This window comes from Gossypium raimondii, chromosome 4 (genome assembly GCF_025698545.1).
Source record: "Gossypium raimondii isolate GPD5lz chromosome 4, ASM2569854v1, whole genome shotgun sequence".
In the NCBI taxonomy this organism is placed as follows: Eukaryota; Viridiplantae; Streptophyta; class Magnoliopsida; order Malvales; family Malvaceae; genus Gossypium; species Gossypium raimondii.
This window is the reverse complement of record NC_068568.1, coordinates 12,914,172-12,932,255: the sequence shown is the minus strand read 5'-3', so window position 1 is coordinate 12,932,255 and position 18,084 is coordinate 12,914,172. Positions and strand designations below refer to the sequence as shown.

Below are 18,084 nucleotides of genomic sequence, written 5' to 3'. Positions count from 1 at the left end.
TTGTTATTATTTGTTTTGATTCTATTAAAAGAGAATTTTATTTATAATGATTTATAATATTTTATAATATAAAATTAAATATTTTATATTTAAAATTGTGAAATAACTTTAAAAATTATATAATTTAAAAATAAAATTGATTTATCGAATTTATTTGAACGATTGAAATTGGATTAGGTTCAATTATTTTAGATACATGATTTGGTTTTTGATATTTTACAACAATCAAATTTTATTTCAACTAATCCAGATTTCAGTCGGTAAGGGCAAATTTCAGTTTTGTTGGGTGTTTTCTTATGGCAAGTATAGTCCATTTTCTAGCTTTGAAGAGTACTATGGCGAATGTTTGGCATCCAGTAAGAGGAATTTAGATCTTGAATTTAGGGGATAAAAGATTTCTTTTTAGATTTTTTCCATAAAATGGATATGGATCGGGTTATAAGTGGTGCACCTTGGACTTTCAAGAATCATCTTTTGGTGATCCATCAATTGGACTGGGGAAGATCCGGTTAAGGTTCTATTAGTTTTCGCTAATTTTTTGTACAAGTCCACGAGTTACCTATAGGGCTGTTCTTGAAGTCTATTGTGAGGCAACTGGAAGATTTTATAGGAAAATTCTTAGAATATGACTCAAAGAGTTTGATTAGAGGTGTGAGGAATTTCCTTTGAATCAAGGTTCGGTTGGATATTAGGAGGCCTTTGAAATGGAAGAAAAAGATCATGTTTGCTTCTGAGAATTGTACTTATGTCAGTTTCAAGTATGAGAGATTAACAATGTTTTGCTTCTATTGAGGTTGTCTAAGGCACAACGACTCCTTCTGTCATATTAGGATGTCAAAAGGGGAGAAGGAGTCTGTTGAGTTGGGTTGGGATTTTTCCCTTCGAGTGTAGTCTAGAAGAGTTGCTGCAATGCACAATGTATGGCTGATAGAAGAAGGCAATGGGGGGATTGAGAGTAATATTCGGTACTCAAGCTTGGGAAGTGACTTTGGGGAAGGAAGTTGAAGGGGTTCAGGGGAGAGATTAGATCTCATGTTACGTATTAATCTGGCAAGGGAAAATGGGAGTAAGGAACAATGTGTGGGGCAAATAGATATGGAACATGATGCGGAGGAGACATGAATTGAAGGTGGTAATGGTAAGAAGAGGCCTCACAAGGAGAGTGGGAATCATATTATTTTTGGGGTAGAGGGTTCAGTAGTAGTTAGGGAGGATAGACTGGTGGGGAGAACCCATTTTAAATCGGTGGCTACCAGAAGGCAAGCCGACGGTCGTAATAAAAATTTTATGTTGGAATGTCCGTGGTTTGGGGAATCCACAGGCAATTAGGAGGCTTCAGCATTTGTTACAGATGTATAATTCTCAGATAATCTTCTTTATAGACACTAAATTGAATAATAGAAGAATATAAAACGTTCGTAGGAGATGTGGTTTTTTGAGTGGTTTTGAAGTTTCAACCAAAGGGTAGAGAGGAGGTTTAAAGTTTGGCTTGGAAAGGAAACAATACAGACATTCTTAGGAGTTATTTAGTTCACCACATTGATGTTGAAGTTTATTTGCTTAATAAAAACAAAGAATGGAGATTTATTGGCTTTTATAGGGCTTCTTATGCTTGAGGAAAGGATGACACGTAGAGTTTACTAAAAACTTTAGGTCACTCGCAAAATCTTCCATGGCTGGTGTGTGGAGATTTTAATGAGATCATGTATTCTTTTGAAAAGTTGGGTGGGGTACCAAGGGATAAGAGGAGGATGGAAATGTTTTAAGGAGTATTGGAGAAGTTTCGCCTAGTAGAAGTGGGATACTCTAGAATTTGGTTCACTTGGGAGAGAGGGAATATTTCAGAAAAAATATTAGAGAAAGGTTGGACAGGGGAGTGATGAATGAATGAATGAATGATGAATATGTTTCCAAACTTAGCGGCTCACCATCTTTTACATTTGTATTCAGGTTATTGTCCCCTTCTTATCCAGTTGGAGTAAAAGGGAAATAATCAAAGACCGGAAAGATTTCGGTTTGAGGCATGGTGGGTAATGGATGAGCCTTTTAAATGGGAGGTTAAGAGGTTGTAGGATGAGGGTGGAGGCGACATCTTTGTCAAGTTAGAGCAGGTAAGGGAGGGTTTGTGTGATTGAGCGAAGTTGATTAGAAGGAAAAGGGATAGAATTAAAAGAGAATTGACTAATAAATTGGGAGAGTTGTTGGGGAAGGAAAGAGACGATGACACTCTTGAGGAGTTGATTGATACAAAAATCCAATTAAATTTAGAGATTGAAAAAGATGGAATGTTCTGGGAGTAGCGAGCTAAAGTGAACGGATTACGATTAGGGGATAAGCATACAACCTTCTTCCATAATTATGCTTCATAACGCAGAAGGATGAATAGAATTGGGGGGTTATAGTACGAGGATGGAAGAGTCGTAGTAAAGGAGACAAAAATGGAAAATATCACTCGAAATTATTTCCAAAATCTATTCTCGACGAGCGGGACAGAAGTTACAAATCATATATTGGTAGGGATGTTGAATTGTATCTTTAATGAAGCCAATTTAATGTTAACAAAGAGGCATAAAGTGGATGAGATTGTTACGGCTTTGAAGGGAATAGGTCCAACAAAGGCATTAGGAGATGGTGATTTTTCGGCTTTATTTTTTCAAAAATGCTGTCACATTATGGGGAGAGAGATTGCCAATCTTTGTTTGGAGGTGTTGAATGGAGGTAAGGCATTGGATACTTTAAACTTTACCAATATTGTTCTAATTCTGAAAATTCCCCATCCAAAGCATCTTAAAAATTTTAGTTTTATTGGCTTATGCATAGTCATATATAAATTGATAGCTAAAGTGATAGCTAACCATTTGCAATGAGTTTTAAAAAATTGCATTGATAGTGCCTAAAGTGATTTTGTGTTAAGGAGATTAATTTCTGATAATGGACCGTTGGTGATAGCACTAAAAAGAACATAAGTTTTCCCCCTACTTATTGGTTAAATTGTTCCTACTTAGTTACCCTTAGAATACATTTTAGCATGTTGAGTTTAGTAAATTGCATTTTATAACTCAGTGAATCCTAGCTTATTTTATCCTTAATTTTTCTATCTTATTGCATTAATGTCGCTACATGAGTTAATTCCAAATTGCTTTTAAAATTTTCACCGTAGTTGATAGCTGTTTGATAAGAGCCAGCCATGCGTGAGCTGTCCAGTCTAGTGTAACTACCCTGTACGAACAAGGAGAGAAGAATCCTGAGGGAAGGACACCTGTAGTATTGAGGAAAACATAAAAGGATAACGTGAGAAGAATGAAGGGAGGATTTTTTGCTAGACCATCATTCTCTTACCTTAGTTTGAAGCTTGTGACCATGGCAACTTGAGCCTCCTTTTGGTGAGCCAACGTGAAGACTGTTGCGAAACCACTCCTGACGAGGAGATCTAATTTCAGAATAAAGGGAAATGGAGAGATTCAATCGAGTAGCCTAAGAATAGTATTCTCCATTAGATTCTTTCTCATTTATTTGAAAACACTGGTGATTACTCTATTTTTTCTACTGTATGGAAGTACAATGAATGCTTTGTTAAATGTTATCTTATTACACCATTTTTTTATTTTTTTATTTTGGGGGTTTGAATGTTCTAAACACGGAAGTGTTATTGTAGTCACTGACATTGGAAGGTGTAGTGATCGTTTGAGCTAATAAGCATTTAAGAAAAAGTTGAGTAAGGACTAAAGGAATTTAGTCTACTTGTTCTTAATAGTGCCATATTGCCATCATCGGAAGGTGAGGTTCATATGCATGGTTAAGTCCCAGATTAAATAAAAGAGTGGCATTTGGTAAGATATACATTAAATTTTATTACGTTGACAATCACCTATCTTTTATACCTTGTTAGTACTTAGTATACTACTGAAGATTCATGTTGGGGATCCCAGTTTATCCATAGCATGCTTTATCTTATTATTTTTGAGTTATTACTTCGGTAACTATACTCACAATTTATCTCGTTTCTATCTAGTTATTGCACCAACATTAATAGACAAAAGACAACCATCCTTGTGGGATCGATATCCAACAGACTCACATCTGTCTATTATACTTACATTAACAGTGTATGCTAGCACATTTTTGTTGTGACGTTTACAGTCGATTAGTTGAATTATGAGATTTTCCACTTCTTTAGACAAAAAAGTGTGGGAAACAACAGTTTTATAACATTAAATCTGGATATAAACAAAGCAAATGATCGAGTTAAATGGAGTTTCCTTCGGGTCATTATGGAGGGAATGGTTTTGCCATGTCATGGGTGGATTTAATTATGCGATGTATTACCTATATTTCATATTCGGTGATTGTTAACGGCAAGGTTGGGAAAATTTTCAAGTCGAGTAGAGGACTTCATCAAGGAAACCCTTTAAGTCTATTCTTTTTTTCTAATCTGTAGCGAAGGTTTTTTTATTTTGATGAAGTTGGCTTTGAATGAAGGCTTGCTTAAAGGGGCCAAGTTTAGTAAAAGGGGGCCACAGATAACGCATTTGTTATTTGCTGAAGATTGTATGTTGTTTGGTGAGGCAAATAAAAGGGGGCTCACACATTGAAAAGTGTTTTAAAGGAGTATGAGGTCTACTCAAGTAAATGTATTAATTATGATAATTCAATTATTTTCTTCAGTTCGAATACTATCAAAAGTGTGAGGCTCTCGATTTTGAGAATTTTGGGTGTTAGGTGTTCGAATGATCTAGAGCATTACTTGGGACTTTCAAATATGATGGGAATACGAAAGAAGTGGGTGTTTTAGATTTTAAAGGATATGCTTAAACAAAAAATCGACAGTTGGAGTACGAGATTTTTTTTTAAAGGGGGAAGGAAATTTGCATTAAAGTTTTCCTACAAGTCATTCCAACATATTCTATGATGTGTTTCTTGCTGCCTAAGTCGCTTTGTGGGGAGTTAGAGAGCATAATGGCTAGATTTTGGTAGCAAAAAGGACATGGTAGGAGGGGTATACATTGGTGTGAATGGAGTAGGCTTTGTAAGTTTAAAGAAATGGGAGGCTTGGGTTTCCGAAGCCTAGCAAAATTTAATTTCGCATTGTTAGCAAAACAGGGTTGGCGTCTTATTAATAATCCAAATTCCTTAGTAACTCAAGTGTTTAAAGCTAAATATTATCTGCAATGTGATTTTTTGGAAGCTAGGTTAGGGAATCTACCTTTTTATACCTGGCAGAGTATTTGGGTAGCTAGGGGCCTCCTTAAAAAGGAGATTTGTTGGAGGGTTGGGAAAGGAGACAAATTTTCTGTTGTAAAAGCTACATAGATCTTGGGAGCTAAAAATTATAGAATTAGTGGTAGTGTTAGTGAAAATGGAGTAATAAGGGTATCGAAATGAATTAATAGTTTGACTAAAACTTGGAAAGTTGGTGTTATTAATGATACTTTTTTTTGAAGTTGATACAAGTAGAATCCTGAGGGTTCCTTTGGCCATGATGGAACATAAAGATATGGTAGTATGAAGGGAAGAGTCTTTTGGTGAGTTCTCAGTTCAGAGTGGGTACAAACTATTTCTCGATTGTACTTCTGATCCTAATACTACTAATTTACATAACAATATGAAACATTTTTACAGAAAATTGTGGAACCTTAATCTTACAGCTAAACAAAAAATTACAGTATGGAAAGTCTCATGGAATTTTCTGCATACTCTAGTAAATCTACATTATAGAAGGCTCAAATCTAGTACAACATGTCCAAGATGTAGCGATGGAGTGGAAACTATAACGAATGTGTTTAGAGAATGTCTTGTTTCAGCAAAAATTTGGAATTTTTTAAATCTTGCATGCGTATTATCTATGCCTAATCGAGGAAATTGGGAATGGCTCACCTGGGTGTTTAGAAGAGGACCGAGTCACCAATGTTGTATCTTCTGCTGCGCGCTTTGGGTTATCTGGACCGAAAGGAACAAAAATATCTATGAGGGTAAAAACAGTTCTAGAAGGGGAATATAAAAAATGGTTACTAGATATATTCAGGAAATTTATGTATTAGGAGATAGAAATCTTACCAAATTGTGTATTGTTTCCGAACGAAGGCCTCCAGAAAACCAAACCATTCATATAAACTTTGACGCGGCCTATAATCCTCAACAGTTTAGATCAGCCTCGGGACTAATTGCCAAAGATGACAGCGGAAAGGTCTTGGTCTCAAAATCGTTATTGGAGAAGAAGGTTGCTTCTCTATTCGCTGCAGAGGCTTGTGTATGTTCTCAAGCGGTAAGATTAGGGATAAGCAATGGAGTGGATTCAATCGAAATCAAAGACGATGTGTTAACAGTAATAAAAAATGTCAGTCTAACGTTTTAGACAAATTGAAGATAGGAGCATACATCAGAGATATTAAGCAATACAAAAGATGATTTCGAAGCATTTGATTCAAATATATTTCAAGATTGGCAAACCAGACAACCTACATAATTGCAACATAAAGTCTTAAGAGGGAAGAAGAGGTTTACCTGGAAGGACCTGTACCTTCTTACACCATAGAATCGTTGGGATTTGGAAGGCAAAGGGAACGAGAGCCTAATTGAGAGGCTTCGGGGACTTCGAATCACCGAAGAGGGTGCTAGTGTCACGGGGCTAGATCTTTCGTCTCACAATCCGTGCGGCCTTAGGTGATCCGTTCATCTAAACTCGCCTAGGTCAGCCTTTACTCAAGTGAAAATTCCTTTAGAATTCCTCCAAGGCACCAATTTGTATAGCGGAAGCGATTTATGCCAAAAGAAGCATCAAAAGAACAACAGAAAGAGCGCACACAAGGTGTTTGAGTAAATGCTCTCAATATTCTCTTATTCACAAAGAATAATGAAACAATGAATGGAGTGAGTACAAATGAGGAGGAGGCTCTCTATTTATAGTTGAGCTCCTCAAAACCGACGGTCAAGATATATTTACATCAATGGATGAGATTAACTATATCCCTTGAATCATGGGATTTACAAGATATGCCTTATCTAATCTAATCTAATCTAATCTTTACAAGATATGCCTTATCTTCTAACATTAGTTACTAAAATAGCTTAAGTTGCTAAATCTTCATTATTGGGCCAACCAAGCTTCAATCTGACAGGCTTCTCCAACAAGTTACCGAATCAGGCCAGTTCGTGAGGGCCAAATGATCCTCATCTAAACAATAGACCTCCATCGAATGCATTTGGTGCGACAGTCACGGGCTTTAAAATGCGGCCTGTGACATTCTCCCCCATCCATTCTCACAATGCTCTCGTTGCGACTTCTGAATGGCACTGACTTGATTCGTCTTGGTCTCATCTCGACGCCTTAGCTTTTCCTTTCCTTTGGGACTTCTTCCTTGCCTTACGTTACTTCTTAACTCGAACCTTCCTACTTGTTGCATTTACTCTAGTCAATTGTCCCACTTGCTTCACTTCTTTTCCCTTAAAGTCCGATGCACCACCCACCTCTCCCATAGATGGAAGCCTTATCGATGACTTAGCCAACGCCGATGCTTCACTCAAATTAAGTCTCTTTGGTCTCAGCTTCACTATTTTCATCGTAACTTTTTCCCCTAAGTTCGATGACAAACTCACCTCTTCCTTGGGTGGAAGCCCCTCCGACGACTCACTAAGCTCAGACGTTGTCTTTTCTTTAACTACGACTTGCTTTGGACAGTTTCGCAATTCATGTAGACCATGGTACAAGAAGCATTTTACTCGCTTCTTTTTTATCTTCTTTGTCCTCTTAGCTTCAACTTTTCCCTTGCTCGAACCAAGCTTCTTGGGCTCCTTGTCTGCTCCATCGTCCCCTTCGATGATAGACTTCTTCGGACACTTCCGCAACCTATGCAAACCATGACACAAGAAGCACTCCATTGGCTTCTTCTCACTTTTGGCCTCATTGGTTTCGACGCTCTTTGCGCTTGAACCAAGTACCAAGGCATTACCTATCGGCTTCTCCTTATGCGCAGATTTTTTTAGACATTTCTCCAAAATGTGTGGACCATCGCATAGAAAGCATTTCAACTTGTCCCTTTTCCTCTTGGGTTTCTTCTTCCCAACTCATAGTTTCCCATTACCACCATTGTCGACGTTCCCTTTGCTATCAACAACATCTTCCTTGTGATCCTTTTTACATACGCCCCTTTCATCGGGCTTGGAAGACCCAAGCTTGTCTTTCCCTAGACCAAGCTTGACCACGGACTCTGCTACCATCATGGCTTCCGACAACTTTTGAACACCTCTTTGTTCTACCTTCTGCTTGACCCACAACTTCAATCCATTCTGAAAAGCAAGCAATGCTTCTTTCTTGGTCATATTTGAAACTTGGAGCATGAGTTCCTTGAACTCTCTAACATACTCCCCCTCTGTGTCCCGTTGTTTTATCCCTTGTAACTTTTCCAGGGCTTCTTCCTCAGTAAATTTTGGGTAAAACAGTCCCTCTAATTCACATCGAAACTCTTGTCACGTCCCAATCTCACATTGCCTTTTATCTGTGGTCCTACCTCGCCACCATAAAATTGTAATATCGGTAAGAAACATTGAAGAAATGTTTACCTTAACTGCATCATCCGTGATGCCTTTAGCACGGAAGTAGTTTTCCATCCTCTATAAGAAATTATCCACATCGCATGCAGACCTTGTTCCTACAAACTCTTTCGGCTTCAGGACATCCTTGTTACTGAGTGTTGCACTTGACACTCCTTTCCCCATAGCTATTCGGCATAAGGCCAGCTCTCCCTCGAGCTCCTCTATTCTTATGCTCAAAGTCATCTTCATGACCATTATTTCCTTCTTCAAAGCCATCATCATGGCTTTAAGAGCATTGTTCCTTTCCGTCAGCTTCTTCCTTTGGGAATCTAGTAACTCTTGCATGCTATCCCTGTTGGAAGTAAGACACATGGTCACAAAGTCCCTAGACTGCTCCTCAAGTTATCTATGCTTTCCCCAAGCGCATTGTCTGACTCTTTCGCGTCCTCTATGGGCTCTTCAAGTTTACCCATGCATTCCTCAACAGCCGACAGCATTCCCTCAAAGACTTTCTGGCCCACCTTTGTTCGAACTCTTCTTTCGACATCTCAACGGTGCTTTCGAACTAGCTCGAATAGTGGCCTTAGGCGATCCATTCGTCCAAACTCGCTTAAGTCAGCCTTTACTCATGTGAGGATTCCTTTAGAACTCCTCTAAGAAACCAATTTGTATAGTGGGAGCGATTTATGCCAAAAGAAGCAACAAAAGAACAACAGAAAGAATGCACACAAGATGTTTGAGTAAATGCTCTCAATATTATCTTATTCACAAAGAATAATGAAACAATGAATGGAGTGAGTACAAATGAGGGGGAGACTCTCTATTTATAGTTGAGCTCCCCTGAAATTGACGGTCAAGATACATTTACATCAACGGACGAGATTAACTATATCCCTTAAATCATGGGATTTACAACATATGCCTTATCAAATCTAATCTAATCTTTACAAAATATGTTTCTATCAATTTTCTAAGATTAGTTACCAAAATAGCCTAAGTTGCCAAATCTTCCTTATCGGGCCAACCAGGCTTCAATCTAACAAGTTTCTCCAACAAGTTACCGAATCGGACTAGTTCTTGCCGGCCAAATGATCTCCATCTAAACAATAAACCTCCATCAGATGCATTTGGTGCGACGATCATGGGCTTTGAACTGCGGCCCGTGACATTAGATAGGGGTATGTAGGTAACATCAAGGAGCTTTTTGTGAAACTAAAACCGACAACAAAAAAGAGGTTTTTGGAAAGTGGAGTAGGTGTCAATTCATTTCTTTGATTGGATACGGTTTTTAGGTTTCCTTTAGTTTTGTCGTTTCATTTTTCTACTATGTAGGCCTTTATCTGCTGGGCCTTGTTTCTGTTTTGGATTTAACCGACATTTGTTGGACTTTCTCTTTTGTTCTAGGATTGTTTTAGTATTTCTATAAAATCCAGTCTGTTTATTCAAAAAAAATTATTTCAACTAAATTCAACCATTATCATCCCTACCAACAACTAAAAACTAAGTTTAATTCTAATCTAATTCACCAAATTTTAGGTAGTATTTAGAAAATTATCTAGTAATTGAATTTGGGTGTAATTATTTGTAATTACACATGAACAATATGTTTGGGTAACCATTGTAATTAGTGGATCCCATTGAATTGGGTGTAATTGGAGCTCCAATTACACTTTTCAATTCTTAGGGAGAGAATGAGAATGAGATTAATTACCGGATAATTATATCCAAATTCAATTATCCTATGACTTTCTAAACACTTATAAATGATTTAACTTTAAGAAATTATTTTTATACAAGTTTAAGTTATAAAATTATATTATAAGTATGAACATGTATAAGTGTTTAGGATGGTTATGACAAAAATTTCTAAAATTGTATTATAAATATTAAAATTTATATGATAAAAATAATTCATGTTCATTTTATAAAATTATAATAAAAATATATTATTTAAATCCTAAAACATTTCTAAAGTTATGACAAAAAAGTATATTGTAAAACATGTTATAAAAGTGTTATAAAAAGTGTTACAATATATATATTTACATGTTTATTTTTTATTATTTTTATTAGTAAGTGTATTATCGACTATTTTATTGGACTAATATAATACATATGATTATTTAATTTTATTTTTGTTACTCATTTAATGAAAAACCTATTGTATTAATAGTTTTTATAATAATTAATATTATTTTAATATATTTAATTGTATATTGCAAATTGTACTACCAAACGTGGTATAAGAAATTATGATGCAACTATATTCATTAGCCAAATTTATTTAGAGAATTACAATTCTTTATAATTACATTATAATATAATTATTACTGCACTTTTTGTAGAAATAGAATTCAGGTGAAACTGCAAGCAACATATCCAAATTTAAACTTCTAAATAAGAATTAGGCAATCATAATCTTTTTTTTTTATTTTTTATTAAGCTGGGTTTTCAAATAAAACTAAGAGTTGAGTGAAATAACGATAATCAACTCTGCCTTCTTTCTTTATCTTCCCCACAAGATGGGCCAAAACTTGCCATTAGCGGATTAATGCTGAGAGACTGAAATGGGTTTTCTTTTTATTGTTGGGCCAGACACTAAAATGCTAAACTCCGATAAAACGACGTCGCTCTTGTTTCCTCTCTCTGTCTGTCCGTCTTTCCGGTTTTAAAGGATTACTGTGTCAGACCGACGCCCCTGCAGCATGGAATGACCCTAAATATCTCTAATCTTTCCCACACTTAGTCGCTCGTTGCTTTGCTGAATGCTAAGCTGAATCTCTCTCTTCCTTAGCACAAAACATATATAATTCAAGGGGAAAAGAACACACACATGTCTTCCTCTACATGTTTCAAATGCTACCCTTGGTCTTACTCTCCTTTCCCTTTCTTCCAAAAACCCACTTCACCTTTCTCCTCCATCTCCTTCTCATCTACTCAACCAAACCAAACCCAATTCCCTCTCTCCCACGACTTCACTCCAACTCAACTCCTCCACACCCTCCGCCGCCAAAACGACGAGTCCTCTGCACTTCGCTTATTCGATTGGGCCTCTAAGCAACCCAATTTCACCCCCAACTTATCCATCTACGAGGAACTCCTCACCAAGCTTGGAAAACTCGGCTCCTTCGATTCCATAAAGCTTATTTTACAACAAGTGAAGCACTCCGGTTGTGAGCTTCGTACAGGTACTTTCTTAATTCTTATCGAAAGTTATGCCGAGTTCGGTTTGTACGATGAAATTCTCCATGTTGTTGAGCTGATGGAAGGTGAGTTCGGGTTAAAAGCCGACACCCATTTTTATAATTTCTTGTTGAATGTTCTGGTTGATGGGAACAAGTTAAAGTTGGTAGAAATTGCTCATGATGGGATGGTTAGTAGAGGGATTAAGCCTGATGTTTCTACTTTCAACATATTGATTAAGGCTTTGTGTAGTGCGCATCAAATTAGGCCGGCCATTTTGATGATGGAAGAAATGCCTAGTTATGGTTTAGCCCCTGATGAGAAAACGTTTACCACCATAATTCAAGGGTTTATTGATGAAGGTAATATGGATGGTGCTTTGAGGTTTAGGGGACAAATGGTGGAGGCTGGTTGTCCGATTACTAATGTGACCGTGAATGTTTTAGTACACGGGTTTTGTAAGGAAGGTAGGGTTGAGGAAGCCTTGGATTTTATACAAGAGATGTCGGAGAATGACGGGTTTTACCCAGATCAGTTCACCTTCAATACGTTGGTGAATGGTTTGTGTAAGGCAGGTTTTGTTGAACATGCTTTGGAAATCATGGATGTGATGCTTCGAGAAGGGTTTGATCCAGATGTATTCACATACAACTCTTTAATTTCGGGATTGTGTAAAATTGGTGAGATTGAGGAGGCAGTGGAGGTTTTAGACCAAATGGTTTCGAGGGATTGTTCGCCTAACACTGTTACTTATAATACTTTGATTAGCACCCTTTGTAAGGAGAACCAAATTGAAGAGGCCACTGAGCTTGCACGTGTACTTACTAGTAAGGGGATTTTACCTGATGTTTGCACATTTAATTCTTTGATACAAGGTCTGTGCCTGACGAGAAATCATACTCTTGCTTTGGAATTGTTTGAGGAGATGAAGAATAAAGGGTGCCAACCCGATGAGTTTACCTACAACATGTTGATTGATAGCTTTTGTTGTAGAGGGAAACTAGAGGAAGCTTTAAGCCTGCTTAAAGAAATGGAGTCAAGTGGCTGTGCGCGGAATGTTATTACTTATAATACTTTGATTGATGGATTCTGCAAAAACAAGAGGATCCAAGAAGCAGAGGAAATCTTTGATGAGATGGAGCTTCAAGGGGTTTCAAGAAATTCCGTGACCTATAACACCCTCATCGATGGTCTCTGCAAAAACAGGAGGGTAGAAGAGGCAGCTCAGCTTATGGACCAAATGCTAATGGAAGGATTGAAGCCTGACAAGTTCACATACAATTCTTTGCTTACTTACTTTTGCAGGTCTGGTGATATTAAGAAGGCAGCGGATATTGTCCAAACCATGACTTCAAATGGGTGTGAACCAGATATTGTCACATATGGGACCCTGATTGGGGGCCTTTGTAAGGCAGGTAGAGTTGAGGTTGCAAGTAAACTCCTTAGAACTATTCAGATGAAAGGGATGGTTTTAACTCCACATGCTTATAACCCTGTTATTCAAGCACTATTTAGACGAAAGAGAGCTAATGAAGCTATGAGGCTTTATCGAGAGATGTTGGAGAAGGGTGACCCTCCAGATGCCATCACATATAAGGTAATATTTCGCGGCCTTTGTAGTGGTGGAGGACCAATTGGAGAAGCTGTTGATTTTGTAGTTGAGATGACCGAGAAAGGATTTTTACCCGAATTCTCATCATTTTATATGCTGGCTGAAGGACTTTGTGCTTTATCTATGGAGGATACCTTAATTACGCTGGTTAATATGGTGATCGGTAAAGCTAACTGTTCAGACAGTGAGGTTTCCATGATAAGAGGTTTTCTTAGAATCCGTAAATTTCAAGATGCATTGGCTACCCTCGGAAACATCCTGGACAGCAGAAAGCAGAAGAAACCTTACTGGTCAAGATGAAGCTAGATAGTGCTCCTAGTAAACATGTTGCAAAGAAGAAGCTTCATTGTTCATTATATGTGTATTTTGAGTGTAAGTTCTTATCCTACTGTTAATGGAGCATGAATTTGTTCCCAATTTTGATGGAAGATGCAATGCTTGTACTCAGAATTTATTAGATTTTGTGTTCCATTTTTCAATTTTTCAGGCACTGATGCATTGTTGTAATGAACCAGCATCTCTATTTTATCTGCAGAAACAGCAACGTTTATCTTTTTCCCTTAACCTTCTCAGACTGCAGTCATGCTGCATTATTGCAGGAATTTGTTTTTAACATCGTACACGGTCTGAATTAGTCCAGGAATTTTATTACAAAAACAAATAAAAAAGACTTCTTTTTTAAGTTGCACTTGCAGCTAGCCAAAAGCCTTGTTTTTGCAAGGATGGCCGTAAAGGAAAAGGAAAAAATTAACCCAAATATATAAACCATGAATCGAACTTAGTGGATGTTGAATGTTCTATAATCTTGTTCCGAGAGATCGATCCTTCTTCCATAGAACACGTATGGCACTAAGCCAATGACAAATATAAAAAAATAATCCAAGACCCAACACCCTTTCCCTCGCCCAATTCTTTAATTAAACTATTTCCATATGTGCTTTACACCTCGAGCTTCAAGCCCGGTTGGATTCTCTTTCGAATGCTTATGATTTCAAACCGGCTGGAAAAATATTAGAACTCAAGATGGCAATTGAATTGATGGGTACTCGAGAAGAGGAGGCGCCATTGGCTATTGATATTTCAGAAAGAGAAACTCCCAAAAGCCGAACAAGGGATATTCATATTTTGAGCTGTGCCTTCTTGGTCTTCCTCGCTTATGGAGCTGCTCAGAATTTGGAGACTACTGTTAATGCTGTGAGTTTCTTCTACCGATTCTCCCTTTTATTCATTTGATTGAATTTTCCTCCAGCTGTTGGTTGCTAAGAAGATTGACTGCTATTTGAAATTCCTGGAAAATTTGAAGATTTTATTGTTCTGCAGAATCAATAAAATTGAGAAGTTTGACTCTCTTTTTTCTTTGGGTTTTAGCAAGGAAACTTGGGAATGGTGACTCTTGGAACACTGTATGTATCTTCTGCGGTTTTCTCGTTGTTTGCATCATTGGTGGTTTGAGTACTGGGGTCAAAGAATGCTCTGTTCTGGGAACTACTGGTTATTGGTTGTTTATAGCTGCAAATTTGAAGCCTACATGGTAATCACTGCTCATTTACTCACTTGGTTTCTATATATACAATAGCATGTACTAATCAAGTTATGATGAAACTTTGAGATTGAACATTTTTCATCCTACTTTGGTTGGTATACTATGATACCAGTTTCCTTTTTCCTTGGTCTTGCAGCTTCAATAATATGGGTTGGGGAGGTATGTGTATGTTGTTAGACTTAAAAAGTTCATTTATCTAATTGAATGATGACTATTGCTTTCTTTTGGTTTATCATGGGACATATCTTACTTCTATAGCACGCAGTCATGCTAGAGATGCCGACTTACATGAAGGAACTGTGATCGGTCAGTTCAATGGAGAATTTTGGGCAATGTTTGCTCTTCACCAGGTGACTATTGATCTCTGCTGTGACAATTAGTCGTTTTCTAATTCTTTTATTCAGAACAACCATCTTCTTTGAATATCTTTAACGGGCCATTTCAAGGTTGTAAATATTAATCTTTTACCCCAATTTTGTTTCTTCTTAAAATGCAGTTTGTTGGAAAGTGGAGCAATGTGTGTTGCTTCTACTGTTAATGAAAAATTGTTTTTCCTCGTATTCTATGCACCCAAGGATTTATAAATACCTTATGTGGTCTGGAAGACAGTCTTAAGTATAACTTGCAGGTGGAAAAACCATTCTGTCTTTTGATTCATGCTTCCAGATATGCTCGAGTTTATACTTAAACCTCCAAAGTTCTCTTTCAAGAACTGATTCCTTCTTTACATTATTATAGTTGATGCCATGAATCTTTTTGCTTGGGGTTTAGCTTTTATTTCCTTTTAAAATGTTTAACAACTGCTCATAAGTTATTCTTAGACTGTAGGAAGTACCAGCGGCAACAGAACTTTGCTGTTCATTGTGTTTCTTTGTAGTATGACATTAGGTACCATTCTAATGTGTTTCTTGCATAAAGTCGTTGACAAAGAAGAGAAAGTATCGGAAGATTCTTCTGTAAGGTTTTGTTCTGCTGTGACGTCTACATTGAAGTCAGTTATCACTCCTTTGCTCAACTTACGGATGCTTTTGATCATTCCTCTTGTTGCTTATTCAGTATTACAGCAATCTTTTGTATGGTATACTGTTGCTTACTGAGGCCATTACTGCAACAACTTGTTTCAATCTTTTCCTTCTTTAAAGGAGAAAATTTTCCGCCTATGTTCTTAGTTAGAGATATGCTTGGAATTTCAGGGCTGATTACACCAAGGATGTTGTAAACCCAATCCTTGGAGAGGCTGGTGTTGGTGGTGCAATGGCAGTTTATGGGGCTTTTTATGCAATAGTAAGTACCTAAAATTCAGAAATGATTACAAGTTATAAGCATCGAGCTTTACTTGAAAGTAGCTCTTTGCGTACTATATTTATTGGAATACCCTTAAGTGAAAGATAAATAAATTATTAAAATACTTCACATTATGGCTTTATACCTTTTTTCAGGAAGTGATAATCATCTGGCTTTTACTGAAATACAGGGAGGATAGTGCAGCCATATAAAGCTTTATACCTTTTAACTTTCAGCTATTTTCATTCTCTGTTGTACTTACTGCTGGCTATATGTTATGATTTACTGCAACTAGAGAGTACTCGACAAAGAATACCCACTTCTCATGGCAGCTTTACTGGGCATCAGTGATGGGGTATTGAATATGCAACTTAGTGCTTTACATGTTCTACTTTCTAAGCATGACATGGTATGAACTTATTTCCCTGTTTATATATGCTCGGCCTAACTTTTCGTTATGTTAATCACTTTTCTCCTATGCAAGCTACCTGTTAGGCCAAAGGTGCAGTTAGATCTGTAATCACATGAATATTTCTTTTGAGAACAGGAAGAAGCATTTACACAGCCCAAAGTGTGGTAGGGTTCAGCAATTGTGGTTGTGTTCTTTATGAACCCGGTCGTTACGTTGCAGACAATGGCGGTGATTATGCTTGCTGCAATCTTTGTTTCATTGGTTCCATTTATGTATCTTATTGTAAAGGTAGAGAATGCATTCTCTAAAGCCCTTAAATGTTGGATCGGGTGCCCTAAGTGTAGTATTTTCGTCTAAGTATAATTATAATTTTTTGAATAGATTGTTAATAAAATTATTCATAAATTACATTATTACTTTGTATGTTAAACTCACATGATTTTTGCACTGATTGTCTAATGTTTAACTAATACTAAGCGGTATTATGTGGTTGGATCATAATATAAAAAGACAACTTATATTAATAGATGAACCTAAACATATCATCAATCTAATAAAAAATGAGCAAACTAATTAAAAGACTAATATGTTGTCTATCAAGTCTAATTGGAGAGATGTTTTGTCTTTGACATCGAAGCGGATGACTCCCAAAAGATATTGAGATAGATGTGATTGATTGGATTGACAGTACATCAGATTGGACCTAAGGAGAATAGATATTAAATATGTTTATGAATTTATTCACTTGTGATGTTCATAGTGTGGCATGCCTAAATCCTGAGTGGAAAATGGACTATGTATGCATTACTCTTTACAATTTGATGTAGGTAAAAGCCTGAATTTGAATAAATAAGGAATCGAAAACTAGTGCATTAGGTGTACGACTTCTGCAGTATGTAACGTCATTCACAACAATAGAATTCATAACCCGAAACATGGGTAAATGATGTCCTCTCATTGGCATTACATAATTGATGAAAAGTAAATGTGGCTACGGATCGTTCGTCATTATGATGGATTACTTGATCACTATTTGATAGTAATTAACTTTTCATGAATGAAGATATAATGGTTACTATGAGATAAAATAGGGTCATACTGGGAGAATAAATATTATCTCAAAAAGATTAAAGGATATCTTATGATAGTAACACACTTATTACAAAGTCATTGGACGAGTATTAATCGAATTGCTTTCGTAATGGTATGTCGTTGAGGAGAGCTCAATCACGATACTATAGTAGAATGACTTCGTGACTAAATGAGTTTATAATTAATAAGCGAAAAGTTTAAACTTAATTATAAATCATTTGAGCCTCAATTACATATATTCAATCAGTCCCACCGCTAGCTTATTGAAACAAAAAATGAATTGCTTGTTGAATCAAAAGGAACACAATGAATAGAAAGGGAGAAACAAAAAAATATTTAGAAAATGATCATGGTTTTCTCCAAAATGAAAATGGAGAAAATGGAATTATTTGGGAATGAATGTGGTTTTCTCAAAATGGAAATAAAAAT

The 18,084-nt window shown here is 36.7% G+C and overlaps 2 protein-coding genes across 4 annotated transcripts; both read left to right on the top strand.

Moving 5' to 3' along the window:
• The first annotated feature begins 11,213 nt into the window (after window positions 1-11,213).
• LOC105779734 (pentatricopeptide repeat-containing protein At3g53700, chloroplastic) lies at window positions 11,214-13,814 on the top strand. The gene has a single exon (XM_012603636.2). The coding sequence runs from the start codon at window positions 11,363-11,365 to the stop codon at window positions 13,622-13,624; it is 2,262 nt and encodes a 753-aa protein (XP_012459090.1). The 5' UTR covers window positions 11,214-11,362; the 3' UTR covers window positions 13,625-13,814.
• Window positions 13,815-13,986: 172 nt separating this feature from the next.
• Window positions 13,987-17,033, top strand: LOC105779736 (UNC93-like protein 3). 3 transcript variants are annotated; one of them, XR_008195106.1, is made up of 8 exons: window positions 13,987-14,518; window positions 14,693-14,855; window positions 15,004-15,026; window positions 15,126-15,217; window positions 15,689-15,945; window positions 16,061-16,151; window positions 16,307-16,560; window positions 16,699-16,733. XR_008195106.1 is itself a non-coding variant. In XM_052629378.1 (8 exons), exons 3-8 carry the CDS (start codon window positions 15,014-15,016, stop codon window positions 16,729-16,731), a joined length of 600 nt encoding a protein of 199 aa, XP_052485338.1. In that variant the 5' UTR covers window positions 13,987-14,518; window positions 14,693-14,855; window positions 15,004-15,013; the 3' UTR covers window positions 16,732-17,033. The 3 variants fall into 3 exon arrangements, 2 of the variants coding, with proteins under 2 accessions (XP_052485338.1, XP_052485339.1); XM_052629378.1 differs by having other exon boundaries at window positions 16,447-16,560; window positions 16,699-17,033; XM_052629379.1 differs by lacking the exon at window positions 16,699-16,733 and having other exon boundaries at window positions 16,307-16,589.
• Window positions 17,034-18,084: the final 1,051 nt, after the last annotated feature.